The sequence below is a fragment of the Camarhynchus parvulus genome, chromosome 2 (assembly GCF_901933205.1).
Source record: "Camarhynchus parvulus chromosome 2, STF_HiC, whole genome shotgun sequence".
Lineage (NCBI taxonomy): Eukaryota > Metazoa > Chordata > Aves > Passeriformes > Thraupidae > Camarhynchus > Camarhynchus parvulus.
The window spans coordinates 132,771,331-132,787,223 of NC_044572.1; the positions used below are offsets into that span (position 1 = coordinate 132,771,331).

Below are 15,893 nucleotides of genomic sequence, written 5' to 3' on the forward strand. Positions count from 1 at the left end.
GAGCCCGTCTAATGTTACTTGTCAGCACTGATTCCATTTAGCAAGAGTGCAAAACTATTTTCAGCTTGCTGTGATGGCTATTTTTATCTCCATTAACCTCTTGACTGAATATAAACATTTATTGAGGGTTACCTCTCTTGTTTGTCCAGTTGCTTCAAAGGGTAGTGAAAAGTGGATGCCTGCCTGACCTCTTTTATCCTCATTAGCTAATTCTAATTGTTCCCCGAGAGATCACAGTTTTGACCCTGCTTGTCCTTGTCAAATTTGTCTAGTTATGGCATGAAAACATTAGCAGAAATTGCATTTTCAGGGAAACATTGCCCAAGTATAGAATGTACAGTTACCTAGTGTAGAGCAGTGAACAATACTGTGGGTCTGTAATGTGCCCTTGTTTGAAAAATGTGAGGTAATTACTGTATGGCCCCATCTTACAGGCACCCATGTTAGCAGATCCCTGTGATTATACTTGGGCAGCAGGGAAAATGTTTTGTAAGCTTTTGTGTAGCAGTTCTTTTGGAGGGAGATATAAAATTATGTTTGGTTTTTGAAGTCTTGTATGCAAACAGCTGCAATATTGTTGCTTCTGTATCAAGAAAGCTTTTTTCATGTGTGTAAAAAAGTACATTTCTTAAGCTAGAGATATTCCTGCTAGGACTTAAAAAAACCCCAAACAAAAGAGTATAAAGTAGGTAACACCTACCACCACTGTTTTGGGAATGACCAACTCAATTTTGCAGTATGACAAATAAATCTTATGAATTACGGGATGATTTTCATAGAAGTCTCTGAGACATGAACATGAACATTCAAGTAGGATGCTGTCCCAAAGGTAAAAGAGCTGTCATGAAGAACATGTTGCCCTGCAAGACTTTCTCCAGTGTCAAGCCAAGAAAGCCCTTTTTCATGTTCCTTGGTGGTTCTCAGTTGCGGTTGTGCCATTGAGACAAAGGGACTGGCAGGTCTCAATTAGGTATCTCAAACAGACAGGTCCTGGGCTTCAGAGGTTGTAACCAGTGCCTTAAATTCCACAGGCACTTAGTGCAAATTAAAAAGCACTGGTGTAATGCGCTCAAAGCACGATATCCTGCTTTAGAAGCGGGTTGCCGCATTCTGCACCCGCTTCAGCTTTCAAATGGATTTAAAATGTAGCCTCAGGTATAGCGCATTGCAGTAGTCTAATCTTGAGGTGATAAAGGCATGACTGATTTAACCATAGCTTCTTGTTATCTTGGACTGGGGTCTTTTCATTTTAACCATTTTAAGGAAATGGCCTTTCCTGAATCAGCAGGCTTGCTTCAGTTCTTACTATGTAATAAGGCACAACAAGAGCAAGCCTCTCTCAGTGGTGAACACCTATGAATGTGTAAACCTCACAGGATGCCAGACCCCAAGAACTGCGGCTGTGGTCCTGACCTGCCTTACAGCTCACACAATATGACAGTAAGGTGCATCAAAGGGAAGCCACTGCTGGTATCCCTCAGTGGAGCTGCCAAGCTTTACAAGCAGCTGGGGTCTTGTGAAGTTTTGCTTTCATATTAAAATAAGTTTATTTACATATCTGTGCCGCTTGGAGCAGAGCTATGGGAGAATGGGAAATTCTTTTGAGGTGTCCACCAGTTCTTCTGGGCTAGCAGAGCTGTGAGAAGAAACACCCTGTTCCTCCTCCAGCCTATCTCTACTGTTTAGAGACCACTTACAGCTGCAGAGCTGATTACAAGTTCAGCTGCCAAGCTGACCTGGAAGCTAATTTAGTGATAACCATGGAGTTCTTTGAGTTCGGAAAAAGCCCTGTAAATGGGAAATGGCAAAGCAGACACACATGCTGACTGCTGATGCTCAGTCTACCTGCTGCCCCCGCTGCTTCATCTCAGAAGGGATGAGGCCTGGGCCCCTGTCCTTGTCTGGAGAAAACTGGGGCAGTGGCCTGGGACTAAGCCTACCACTTACTAAAGGAGAAATTAATCTCCATGAGAAAGTCAAACGGTATCTCTGTATCTCATTCTTCCTCAGCAGTATGTGGTTAAGTATAATCCTTTCCCAGGACATATTATTTGTCCTGTCTATGTAGATAAACTATTGCCCAGCACAAGAAGATCCTGATATTATTTGAGGCTTTTTGATACCACCTTAATGCAGATAATACCCTTAGAGATGGAAGAGACACAATGAAATGTCAAACGTCTGGAAAGAAGTAAACCAGAAATAGGAATTAGATCTCGTGAAAATTAAATAGATGATCCCTTCTGCACTTAAAAGATAGAATTTTAGTTTGTTCTGTTTTTTAACTTGGCCTCCAACTTTGGAAAAAAATCCCAAAACCATTTTGATTGTCTTAATAATTTGTGGTGTACTTGGAAAAGTCTCCTTGCTGGATAATATTTCACTGTCTTTTGATTGTACTTGGGATTACCAGAGACTGAAAGCACATATAAGCACAAAAACATGTTAAAGGCTTGACTGAAATGGCACTTGGAGAAACGCAGCAAGTATTGGAGAGTGTCCTGATCCTCCTCTTCATTATTGCTATGCAGCCATAGTTGCCAACATTCTTGCTACAGCTTGTATTCAATTTGGGTATGATTCTCAGCTGTGTGAGGAAAGCTACTCTGAATTGTTTCTGTGGCAGCCTTATTACTGTTTTGGAGTAAATTGCAGTAAAGTTCAGACTTTTCTATGATAGAAGGTAGAGGTGTTACTTTGATTACCTTTCATCTCATTTGTTGCATCTCTTTTTCAGTTCTTCCCTTGTTTCTGTCATTTTTTTCTATGTAGCCCATATGTATATGCTTTACACTGATTTAATAACTGACAATACCAGGCTTCTTGATAATTTACATAGAAACTTAACTGAATTTTAAAAAATAAAATTGTTTTGTTTACTGGTCAATTATTAGAATTTAAATTAAGAATACTAGTGCATGCAGTTAGGTTGACTCTTGTAATACTCCATATAAGCAAAACATACTTTCTGCAACTTCCCACAGAGAAAGCAGCATTAGGAGTTGAGACATTGCATGTCTCTTGTTTCAGTATTTTTACACTAGGTAGGTATATTTTTGCTAGATGTTACCTTCCTTTTTCCTAATTTCATTCATAATTTCTGTTTGTTTTTTCCCAGTACATAGGGAAGATGAATAATGTCATTGAGTGCATATAGAAGTGTGACTTATGCACAAACATCTGTATGAAAAATGTAAAATCTAAAATGAAAATTAAGTAAGACGTAGTGTACTTGATAAAACAGTATTACAGTCTAAACAGATAAAAAACTCACAAAAATATGAAGACCTGTGACATTTAATCTTTTTCTATTGTCTTTATTAATATATTAATGTAATTATAGTAAATATATATTATTTAAGATTATTGATTCAATCTTATATAACTAAAATATTTTAAGCAATATCTTATTTTCAATAAATATTTTCAGGTATCTTTTATGAATGTAATATGTTCTGTGGCAACTGTTTTTATTCTTCACTGCATTTCTAGAATACTTACCAGTAATAAATGTTGGCAAAGCATCTGGAATGTCCATGAAAATAGGATTTTTAGTATCTTAATTTTTTTTATTTTGGTCAGTAATACAGAATATTACAATAAAAAATAGGTTGAGACAACTAGAGAATTATTAGTGGAGTATAAAAAATAATTAAATTCTCTTACAAAATGTTGGAATGTCTTGGACAGAATTAAATCCCAGAAAAAATAATTAAAAGTTACGTTGTGACTATTTTACTTTGTACTCTCTTCTGTCTATGATAAAAGTCTAAGTGCCACATACTGACAAACTCAGAATTACCCACAGGATTTTTGCCATTTGATTAGTAAAAGGAGTTAAGTTCTAATAAATTTCAGGTCTCTGCCTTATTGCCTCTAGTAAAAAATCCTTAAGTATAGAGTCCGAAATACAGACAGGAGATGGTAAATTGCCTGCATGCCTTTCAGGTATGATGATGTCATGCTTTACTTTTAAGTCTTTGATTGTATTAATGCAACTTGTTTTATAGTCTTTTTGCAGTGAATCATTAGCATTATAACTATTTCAGGCATAATAAAATCACACATCAACACATGCCAAAGGGGAGAAAAAATTTCATTCTCCATTCAGAACAATTTCCTATGATAATACAAATGTTACCCAGGACAGATCTTTGAAATGGATACCAATTCTTTAAATTCTTTCCTGTCTGTTTCAGGAAATAGTGAGATCCCATTGATAATGAGGCACAATGTATCTAAAGTTCACTTCTAAACACTTGGCTCTTTGCTGTGAAAGTCATCTGCATTCCCTTTATAATTCTCAGCCACCAGAGATCTGTGTAATCTTGGAGATCTGATCCAATATCATTCGGAAAATCCTTGATAATGGTTTCACCATTCAATCAATGAAAGAACTAAAGCTTCCTGCTTGTGTCTTCTTTAAAAAAAATCCTGAGGCAGGGGAATAAGACTTTGGCTTATGGGTTTCGAGATTTTGTTGTTTGCAAATAAAATGATTATTACCATTATTATTCAAGTTCTTAATCAAGGTGAACAAATGGCATCTGTTTGTTATCATCCTTCCTACAGAAGACAAAGGCTTCAGTCCCTATGGTACTGACTGCTGGCCCCAAGTGGCTGCTGGATGTGACTTGGCAAGGAGTAGAAGACAACAAAAACAACTGCATTGTGTACAGCAAAGGTAAACACAAACTGATTTTTTTTCTTTACTTTCTTGTGTAAGCTACTGAGATAAATATGTACCTGTTGCATACTTGTTTAATATATAAATTTATAAAATTAATACTAAGTCTCCCCTTAATGTCAGGTTTTGTTCCCATTTTTCTTCCATGTTCTGGTTTCGCCTTTTTTTTCTTTTAGTGATATAAAAACCCACATGGTACCTGTAGTTTATTAAATGCTTTATAAACAATGGAGGACATCAGCTGGCATAAAACATACTATCCATTTCTCTCTGAGAGTCAGTGCCCTGAGAAACATCAGTGAAACCTATTCACTTTGAATAGGTGAATTCCTTTTGACATTTTTGTTTGGGCATACTGGATATCATTTCTCTATTTTACATTACATAGTAGTCTACTAACTGAAATCCAGTTTCATATGAAGAATGAGAATTTGATTGGACTATGAAAAGACTTTATGTCATCATGGTAGCATAAGATAAATGGAACTGGATTTCAGGGTAGTTACCTCTGACATTGCAGTCTCTGCGTAGCAGCATGATGTGATGATGTTTCACTGGAGTGCATTGGTGAGTGGCAATGGATGTCACTTGTGTCTTACGTGAATTTTCAGATTTGTTCAAGTCAGTACAAGTTCTTACAAGGCTGCCTGCCAAAGATGCTTTATCTAACCCACCACATCTAAGAGCTCCTTTGGTTCAAGGTACGCAGGTTTTTGTCTTGCATCTTGAAACAGCACAAAGAGCCTTGGGTTCAGTCCATAGCACCAAGGACTATGCACCACTCTGATGCAGTCACGGTAAAAGCTTTCTAAATGCAGCGACAGAATCATTACAATATGTTTAAAAAAAAAGAGAAACAAAACACCACTTGAATACATGGAATAAAAATAACTTAGTGTAGCTGTGTTTGGCATTTACCCTACAGATCAGGTTGCAAAACTATGACTTTTCTTCCTTGTATTTCAATCACCAATTTCAACACTTTGTGAATACTTTAGAACATGCACTGTTGTCGTTTAATTTCTTTTAGGTTTTATTTCCAACCAAACAGACCTACTGAGATCAAAGATTTGTTTGCTGAGGCAACCTAGTGACCATTTCAGCATACAAGCATCCAGGCAAATAAGCACCCATATCAATATATTAACATACAAAAACACTAATCATAACATCAAAGACTCCTAAAAACTTACTAGAAACAATTACAACTTGTTCCTATAATCATTGCAATTTATACACTTATAAGAGGATTGCCTTTAAACTGCCACGAGCCTTTGAAAGTTGAAACGCTGAAAACAGGGAATTTGCATGTTAAAAATGAGTCGCACACCAGGGTCTTATAAATTCTTTCTATTATAATTACAGAATGTCAACACATTCATTCTACAACCTGAAACACCTGCAGTACTAGAGAACTGGGCTCAGATCTAAAAAGGGTTGAGCTGCCCTCCCTTCGCAGCTTGCTGATTGCAGCCCAAGTGGAAGAAGCAGCAAAGTATCAAACACACTGAAGCTTTTTGCATGAATCCAGAGCTGCATTCATAATGCATAATACTCATAATATTGAATACACACAGGCAAACTTTTCTGCAAAAACTTTTTAATGTCATGGGAACCTACTTTCACTCTAAAACATAGCTCCTACAAATTCCCATAGAATGATGTCTTATCAAGTATGATATTCTTTCTTTAGTTATAATAATACTTAGCACATATTTACCAGTTGGGTTTCCATCTTCAAAGTATTTTAGAAGCATTAACTAATTCATTAGACAGTTTTGGTCCTGTCTGACTTATTCTATTGAAATACAACATTTTTTTTCAAATAGTAAGGACTTGCTTCAGTTTGATGCAATCTGATTAACCCAAAATATTGGCATTTTCATTTAAAGGTGATGGATTTTGTTTCACTGATCATGCTGGCTATTTTAGTACTTGGTTAACAAGGTATGGTGAGACAGTTGAACAGTACTCAAGGTGAATTCTGGCGTCTCTACCACAAATGCATTATATGAGGATAAATTTGAGGATAAATACATGTTAAAAACCTGCTGCTTCACTAAACTAATGCAGGAAGTAAGTTGTAGATATGCTTTGCTTTTACTGTGTTCTGCTCCTCTCTATGCTCTGAGGTGGCTGCTCTGTCAGTCATTAAGCATATACCCTTGCCTTGAGCTCTGTTGGGATTTTTGTACTAGAAAGATTAATTGGCTTGGATCACAAAACAATGTCAAATAGAAGATGGTAAAATAAATAAATAGAATGATGTTTCTCCCTTCAATTTGTATCTCATCATTCCAGATTACATTTCTTTGATTTGTGTTAGCTTTCTGTCTCCTATAGTGCCATTACTTCTAATGAAACGGTGTCAGCTGGCATGTAGCTGTAATTTGATGTTATGTTGTAGTTGCATGTGTATAATTTTGTTAGTTTGCTTAGCAATACATTGTTATTTCTGAAGGCAATTAGCTGAACAAATGTGTGGAATTGTCCATGTAGCAGATTTGGTCACCTGGGAGCTGTTTTCCATAGTAAACTCACGATGAGATGAGTGGAGTAAATTGGCACATTTCTAAGACGAAGATAAGTTTAGAATTGGCTAACAGTACGTAGTATTGGTTGATCAGTTGCTGACTCAGAAGCACATGCCATATTTCCTTTTAGCTCATTACAGAGATATCTTTGAGAGCAGAATTTTCCCCAGATCCTTCAGGAGAACGTAGGAATGTCAGTCTGATTTCCAATTCACTAGAGGCTGGGAGTACTGTAGTCACCCACATATTGCACACAGAATAATCGCAGGGACAGGAGCCTAGAGTGTAGGTTCTGTTGAAAGAGAATTTGAGCTGGCTAAGTCCCTATTTGCCTTCAATGCTCTCCTTCTCTGCATAAAATACTTCATATTTTCCCTAGGCAAACAAACAAAGCATATGTGTGCATATATATGTGCATATTTATTTATTTATTTATTTATTTTTATTTATTTATGATGCGCAGAAATAGGATTATATTTCTAAATTATTACAGTGGAATCACAAGTCATCTTCTGCACAAATCTTTAGATAAAGAAAACATTTATCTATAATCACACATCAGAGTACATCCAAAGTGAATAGCTATGGAATAAATATTCAGTACTTGAAATAAGTGCTATTCTAATTATTCAGTTTAGTCTAGGATCACCACCTGTATTTTTTAAAACTACATTTCCCCAATACTAGGACAATTTAGAAAAGAGAAAAGCAGTTAAGCAGTTCATTAGGGATAGTGAATTATTATCCCATTTTACAAATTCTGATACAAGTTGGATACTCATGCCACATGCCATTATTCCGTTCCAGTTTTTTAAAGGAAACTTTTACTACTGTAATTACATTCAAAAGGAGTGCTCTTTTTGTTTTAATATTTATTGTAAAATTCTCTCTTGTTTCAAAAATGGACTTTCAGAAAGTCTATTCAGTAATTTGAGATGTGTCCTAGAAACTGAGATTTAAGAGCCAGATTTTATGAATTAAAGCTTATTTAGAAATATATGTTCTTTAAAAGAAAAAAGCTTCAGTATTATTCAAGCAAGTTGCAGTGGTAGGAAGTATTAATGCATAAACTGTATCATCATTGCTACATTGTGTACTTTAGAAGCATTTTTGTCTAGCAGAGTTGTGCACCAGACCTGTAAAATCTCTAAGACCACAGTTAAGAGTCTCCCCACAAGCTAGGAGGGGGCTGGGATATTTATTTATTGCAAATCTTTCACTGAAATGGCAAGGATTTTAAAAAATAAATTATGACTGACCAGAATAGAAACAGTGTAAAAAACACAGTTGCACAGACTAAAAGTCAAGCTCATGAACAGACATTTTTCTAGATATTATTTAAGCCATTTATGTGAAATGTATGGATACCGTATGTTTAGTGGCATTGTTAAAACAGGGTGTCTGTACAAATATTTAGCTGTGAGAATTATAAAATCATAAGGCGATTAAGTTAGCTAGTTGTGAAATTCCAATATTGCTTTTTAAATGACTTCAGGATATAGGAGGTGCTAAGGTTATTATCTGTTATCAGGAATACAGCGGAATTGTACGACTGGATAATAACTAAACAACTGACACAATGTAAAATTACATTATCAGTGTGTTAAAACAAAATTGCGCCCTAAAGGAGTCTACATGCCAGCTCAGAGCTGCAGTGTAATTATGCTTAACTCTGATAATTAAAATACAACGGAGATCAACAGAATCATTTTCATTAAGAAAATTATTAATGATGGTGGTATAACAGTAATTGATTGCAGAGCACCACAGGATAACTCTGTTCAGGAAAGCCAACATGTGTAACGTGTGTCTGGGCTGGTCGGGTTGCGTTGCGTCCCACTGAGCGAGCTGCCGGCCAGGTGGCAGCCGTGGGGCACGGCTCCTGCTGCAAATCCTAATTTAGGAAACGATGGCTTTGCAGGCTGCCCCTTGGAGGGACAGGGATGGGTGCTGGTGCACGATGATGGGATGGGGTCGGGTATGGCTGCCAGAAGGGAGGTGGCTGCAGGCACTGACTCGCACATTTTTAAGCCAGCCGTCATCTCAGTTTGTGTGAGGCAGTGTTTGGTTTTGCATTTCCATTAGTGATTTACTGGTGTTATTACCTCCTCTGCCTGGCCTCACTGAGTAGTTTATGCCCCTCGTTATTTCTGAGAGGATGCAGGAGGAGGAAGAGCCCGTCCTTGCCCCAGCGCGGCTGCACAGGCACTGCGTGACATCTCCCTAAGTGATTCCACAGGGTGCTCCCGTTAATTGTGCTGGTGGTGCGGACACAGGATACCGAGTGCCATAAAAAGCCTCCATCTCTCCCTAAGTGAAATCACAGTCGGTGCCCACTGAGCGACTATAACAAAATCCTTGCTAGGGAGGATGTTGCCTAAGGGTGAGATCCGAGAATTGTCATTTTCTTTGGTGAACAAAAAAACGGGGAGTGGGGGAGGGAAATTCGGGGGAGGGCTGCTCCACACAGCTAAGGAATAGGTCCTTGCTCAAACAGATGTGGCTTTTGAAACCTGCCCAAAAAAGTCTATTCTCCAATCACAATAGAGAAGAAGCCTGCTAGGGTGGATTTACAGAATGATATTAGTTAAAATGACAGCTGCCCACGTTGAAATTGTGTCATGTAGTTAATTTATTAATAGAAGCTTGAGGAAAGGCAGCACAGAGGAGAGGGCAGGGCAGAAGTCAGGGCTGGAGGCAGAGGGCTGTGTTCGACCCTTCTGGGGCTTCCACTGGCTGCTGAGCCCCATAATTCTCATAAAATAAGTCAGTAAACACACAACTGGTTGCTTATTTCACTGATACTGGGGCAGCTTGTTTAGCTGATGTATGTGCCATGTACTGAAAATACAAACATTGTAGAAGGGTTACATAAAACCACTAAGAAAAATTGAAGGCAGTTTTAAATTAATTTTGCTAATTTAAAGTAAACATTCTAATTTTTGACATAGAGAAAAAGTCAATTGTTGCAACAGAAGGGTACTTAAATTTTTGTTTGGTGACAGGATTATTTTTCTTGATTGTTCTGTGAGATCCTTGATACCATGTTTTCCCCAGCAAGAATTTTCAGCTAGCACATACTTTTTTTCCCCTGCAACTTCAGGCAATGTAATGGTAAATTGCATCACAGACATACAGCATCAGGGACCCTAATGAGACAGAGGTCAAACACCATAAGAAGTTTAAACACTGCTGCATTAGAATATGAGTATAATTTGTTTTGGGTCAGAAAACAAGTTGTTTAGTAGGCCAAAGGTTAACTTGGGGCATATATTTTAGATTGCAAGGGGCTTTTTCCACATGCTATTAAAAAGCAAATTGAGTAAATTTACTAAGTCTGTTCCACCTGGACAGTCAGAAAACTGCCGCATCTGCTGTCCTACAGGATGCCTCCATTAGCTATACAACGTGCTGAAGCCTTTGGTGGTGCTAAAGGTTTTTGTTCCTTCTTTGAATTCACTGACAAAAAAATCTGAGTTTTTAACAGAACACATGTGACATCCTAATATCAAAGGTCTAAGGAAGAGCTTGTTTTGGATTTCATTTACACAATGAAAAATTGCAAATTATTTCTCAAGAGAAGTATATTATATATGCATAATGCTTACATAGAATAATATATCTGCATTCACAGTCATTGGAAGAAAATGTGGGTACAGACATAAGGGCATGGTTGGTAAGTGGATGTTGGGCTCCCTGTTTAGTTTTGCAGGGATGTTGAGAAGGTGGGATGCCAAATGTCACTGTTATGAGTGAAAGTATTGCAAATCAGTCTTGATGGACACAGAAGGAGAAAATGTTTTGCCTCCATCACTAGTGGTTCTTATGGCTTGTTGATGGCAGTCACAGTGCTGTGGACTTCAGACACTATTCAGCTTCAAAGAATTCACAGAGCAGGACTGTACTTTTTCCTTATTTTATTTTTACCTTTGTAAATAGATCCAGTGAGGTATTTTCTGCTTTAGGGAGTTAGAGTTCAGGGCCTTGTATATTTTATTAATATCAACAATAAAAAGGTTATTTTATGCATCTTTATGGATATGCATATAATAGCATACTGTATATTATTACATGACTTTTAAATTCTGATCATATAGATAATAAAGGAAGATGACAAGAAATACCAGAGTACAACTGAATTTCCACTTTTAATATGAAAATGCTTTTGTTCATTATTAGTGCATTTAATTTACTTAGCAGCCAAATTATATGAGTTGTTCTCATATGTATATTGATTTGGGCCTTTTTTCTATGTTCTTACCACTTACTGTGGAGTGTATTTCATAGTTCAAACTTGGAATTATTTTTCATTTGAGGAGATGAGGAAATAGGCAGAATACTGACACGATTTGCATGGAATTAGTATTTTGCGTGAAGCTATAAAAAGCTGTAAACTGAGTCTAAACCTCACCTATGACAGCATGTTCAGGATGGAAAAGAAGCCCAGTCTGCACTTCACACTGTGACCATATGAAAAGAAACATTGCTTCATACACTGAGACCCCTGGCAACAATAAATGCAAGCAGAGTGCAGAGATTTTTTTTTCAATATATGTATTTCTCCCTCATTTTTCTAAGTCAATTGCAGTAGAATCAGTCATTTAGAATTTTTTTAAGAAAAATGTTGTCGTTATTTTCAGGATATGAAATATATGCTAAATGTCTCTTATTTTTAGTTATTTTTTTACCCATTATGCTCAGTAACTATTGAGGACTGCAATAACCTTGTGACCCCTGGGGCTCATGGTACCATTACCTCTGTCATCTTCCCTACAAAGCAAGAGGGAAGAAAAAAGCCCCAAATTTGCTGAGCCACACATTTCAAGTTGTCGACAGCCCCATCCACAAGAAAACAGAAGAAAATATATATGCACTCTGTCCTGTCAAAAGGCTTTCACCTTATCTTGAGAGACTGTCAGGGCAGGAACATCATGGAATGGACAGGAGTCTATTAAATTAATAAGCTGCTGGATGGTGTCTGGAGAGTTATGATGCTCCATAAATCCAGTTTGATCATGGTGGACAAGGTTTAAATCTGCAGCCTCCTAATACACATCCAGGTCCTGGATTGGATTTTAAGTTTTGTGCTGGAGACACAGAGATAGTCCTGTAGCTTGTGAATTAAGATTTATCATTTTTTTCATACTTTTTTTTCCCCCCTATACTTCCTGACAAAAATGAAAACACCTTAGGGATCCTGGCAAATGTTACAGCTTGAAATGAAAGAGCTGTTGTCAAGGTGAAACCATGACCTAGAAGCCTAATATCAAACCTGGGTCATTCTTTGCAGGCAGCTCCATTGGTGCTGAGTATAAAATGTCTGTATGTGAGGAGACAGGGCTGGATTAATCTGCAGACTGTTCTATAGTGATTCCTATTAAATACTTCTACTGTGTATTTGATACAAGACAAACTAATGGTGTACCATGTAAAAGGAAAAGCTGAAAAATGTTGAAATACATTCTTCCCCCATTCCAGGTGGTTGTGTGTATAATGGACACTGAGGTGTGAGAATTCTATGTCCCTTATTTCCAAATGGATTAAGCCTGGTGCTAATAAGAGAAGACCCTTCTGCAACATTCAAGGTGCCAAGCTCCCAGCAAAACCAGTGTGATGTGCAGCCATGATGTCCAAGTGGATAGTGGAGCTGGGCTACCTGGAATGAAGCATTAAAATCATGCTAGATGTGTTTCATCTTTAGCAGCTTACAAGCAAGGCCATTATTAGGACATAATGAGTGGAATTCAAGTGTTTCTTGGCCATTTAATTGACCTGCAAGCCATTGATTTATTATTAGGTCCCCAAGCTCCTATTGCTCTTATTCTGGAGACTCCAGTAGGTGATTACTGTGCTTGCCTGCGCAGGCAATGGCAGAGCCAGCAGTTCTGTCTTCTCAAACTCTGTAGCCATATTTTGGATCCTGACTAATTTATTTATTGATGATACTTATAGTCTGTGTTAAAGCAATTTGTGTTCATTTTTGTTCTCATTGTTAATTTAGGAGCTAAAGGAAGCTTCTTTGCGTTAGAGAAGTCTAAAACTATTGTATATGCTAAAGGAAATGGATAGCTTGTGTTGCAATACTGGGGACACTGAGATTTGTTTTATGCTCAGGAAAATGGATTCAGAGACAAAAGCAATTGAAAAAAAAGCTCTTCTGGAGTGTAGGTTTCCTAAAACAGAAGATGGGATCAAGATATAACCCTCAGTCATCCATACATTCATCTCCCTCCACTGTCTTTCAGGAATTGCTTAAGAACTGTAGCTAGAGATCATGTGTGACTGAATCCTGACCTCTCTATTGATCCTGGGGATCAATGTGTGTACTCTCTGATCCAAAGATCAATATCAGCATTTCTCTCCTTCTCCCATGGTGTTCCAGCACTGCTCACTAAGGTGGGCAGAGGCCACAAGGAGCAGGGCTGCCCACCAGGGCACTGTGGTGCCGAGGCCAGCACTGCAGATCGCATCTGTTTTTCCTGGTGCAATGGAGATTGCACCCTGTTCTTTGAGGCAGGTTATGAAGTGGGTATAGTGAAATGGGGAGAAGGGAGACTGAAGGCTGTCGAAAGAACTGCAGCATGGCAGAAAATACAGGAGTCTCTCACTGCAGGTCTTGCACTTGAGGCAGGATGTTCCTGGTGCCTACAGGTGCCCTTCTTCTCACCCTCAGTCTTCCCAGCTGAAGAAACTGAAGCAAGTGTGGAGAAGTTGCAACCTGCTTCAATATGTTTTTAATATGTAAGGAATGAGCTTGTGTTACTCCAAACATGGAGAGAACTTAGCAACCTTTTTAAAATTTAATTTCAGTGTTAAAAAAAACATGGAAAAAATTGCTGTTTCAGATTTGGGTTTTTTCTTTCTTGTTTCAGTTTCATTCTGTCAGGGCATATGGGGCAATGTGATGCTGACAACCAAAAATCAATGCTAGAGCATGCTCAAATTGTGATATTTGAAGCAAGCTGTGATGTTGAAGCAGATTTAGTAGAGATGTTCTGTAACTGAGTGGTGATGCACATGACTGAGTTGGTCGGTGGCATGCATAACCAAGGCTTGTTTCTGGAGCAGAAATCCCCTGTAAGATAATTTCCTGTAATAATATCATAATATGTAGGCATATATACTTGCATACATGCATATACATATATATAAACAGAAATCAAAACCTCAGGCCTCAGTTAAACACCTCAGCCTGTATTTAACTCAAGCTGCAGAAGTTTCTGAAATCTCTTCCTATAGCTGTAATACATACTTCTGCATGGATGGCTCCATCTATTCTAAACAATTGTACCAGCACAGGTTAGTAGTCATTAGGAGGAAATATTATTTGAAAACGACTTTAGAAGATAGAATAAGTCCTAGCTAGCAATGTTAAGCCTTAAGAAAATATCTATTATTAACTTTATAAATTAAAGAAGAATGTTAGTTTTGCAATAAAATGATGAAAGTAGAAGACAACATAGAGAAAAATATGCACTTTATGGAGTGCAAACCAATGTAGAAAGAATGTTGAAAAGTTAAATTGCATTAGAAACACTAGAATAGACATTTATTCTGATGTATCAGATGGATTAAGTAACCAGCGTAACTTTTTATTTTAAAAAATCAAAATGCAGCTAGATAGTACATACAGGGCAGTTGCACTAATTATTCAAGATCTGAAAAAATGAAAGACATGTTTAAGAAAACTGAGAATCATTGAGTTAACAGGAATTGACTAATATGAATCATAGAACCGTAAAATGGCCTGGGTTGGAAGGAGCTTAAATATCATCTAACTGTCCTTCTATGGATAGGGCCACCTTTCACTAGACCAGGTAGCTCAGAGCTCCATCCAGCCTGGCCTTAAACATTTCCAGTGATGGGGCATCAACAACTTCTCTGGGCAACCTGTTCCAGTGTCTCACCACCCTCATAGTAAATAATTCTTTCCTAATATCTAGTCTAAACCTACTCTCTTTCAGTTTGAAGACATACCCCTTTGTCTGTCGCTTCATGCTTTGTCAAAAGTCCTTCTCCATCCTCCTTTCATGTACTGGAAGGCCACAATTAGGTCATCCCAAAGGCTTCTCTTCTCCAGGTTGACCAAACTGAATTCTCTTGGCCTTTCCTCATGAGAAAGGTGCTCCTTCCCTCTAATCTTGGTGGCCTCCTCTGGACTCACTCCAACAGGTCCATGTCCTTTCTGTGCTCGGGACCCCAGAGCTGGATGCAGCACTCTGGATGGGGTCTCACCAAAGATTAAAGGGGCAGAATCACCTTCTTTGACCTTCTGCCCACACTGCTTTTGATGCAGCCCAGGGCTTGTTTGGCTTTCTGGGCTGCAAGTGCACATTGCTGGATCTTTTCCAGCCTCTCACCCACCAGCACCCCCAAGTCCTTCTCAACAGGGCTGCTCTTGATCTGTCCATCCCCCAGCTTGTGTTGATACCAGGGGTTACTCTGGCTTAGGTGCAGCACCTTGTATTTGATCTTGTTAAACCTCATGAGATTCCCATGGGCTGATTCTTGATCTTGTCCAAATCCCTCTGGATGCATCCTATCCTTCAGGTGTGTCACCCACAGGTGTGTCGGCTTGGTGCCTTCTGCAAAGCTGCTGAGGGTGCACTTGACCCTTTTGTCTGTGTCCTTAATAAAGATATTAAATAGCACTGGTCCCAGTCAGGACCCCT

General features: G+C 38.2%; 1 protein-coding gene across 3 annotated transcripts in view; it reads left to right on the forward strand.

Annotated features, from left to right (window-relative positions):
* The window catches only part of ZFPM2 (zinc finger protein, FOG family member 2), a 308,632-nt gene that overhangs the window by 192,059 nt on the left and 100,680 nt on the right, over positions 1-15,893 (forward strand). For all 3 annotated transcript variants that reach the window (XM_030968457.1, XM_030968466.1, XM_030968475.1), the window contains one exon: positions 4,573-4,684. In XM_030968457.1, the coding sequence (XP_030824317.1) occupies positions 4,573-4,684 (112 nt within the window). The remainder of the gene's footprint in view (positions 1-4,572; positions 4,685-15,893) is intronic.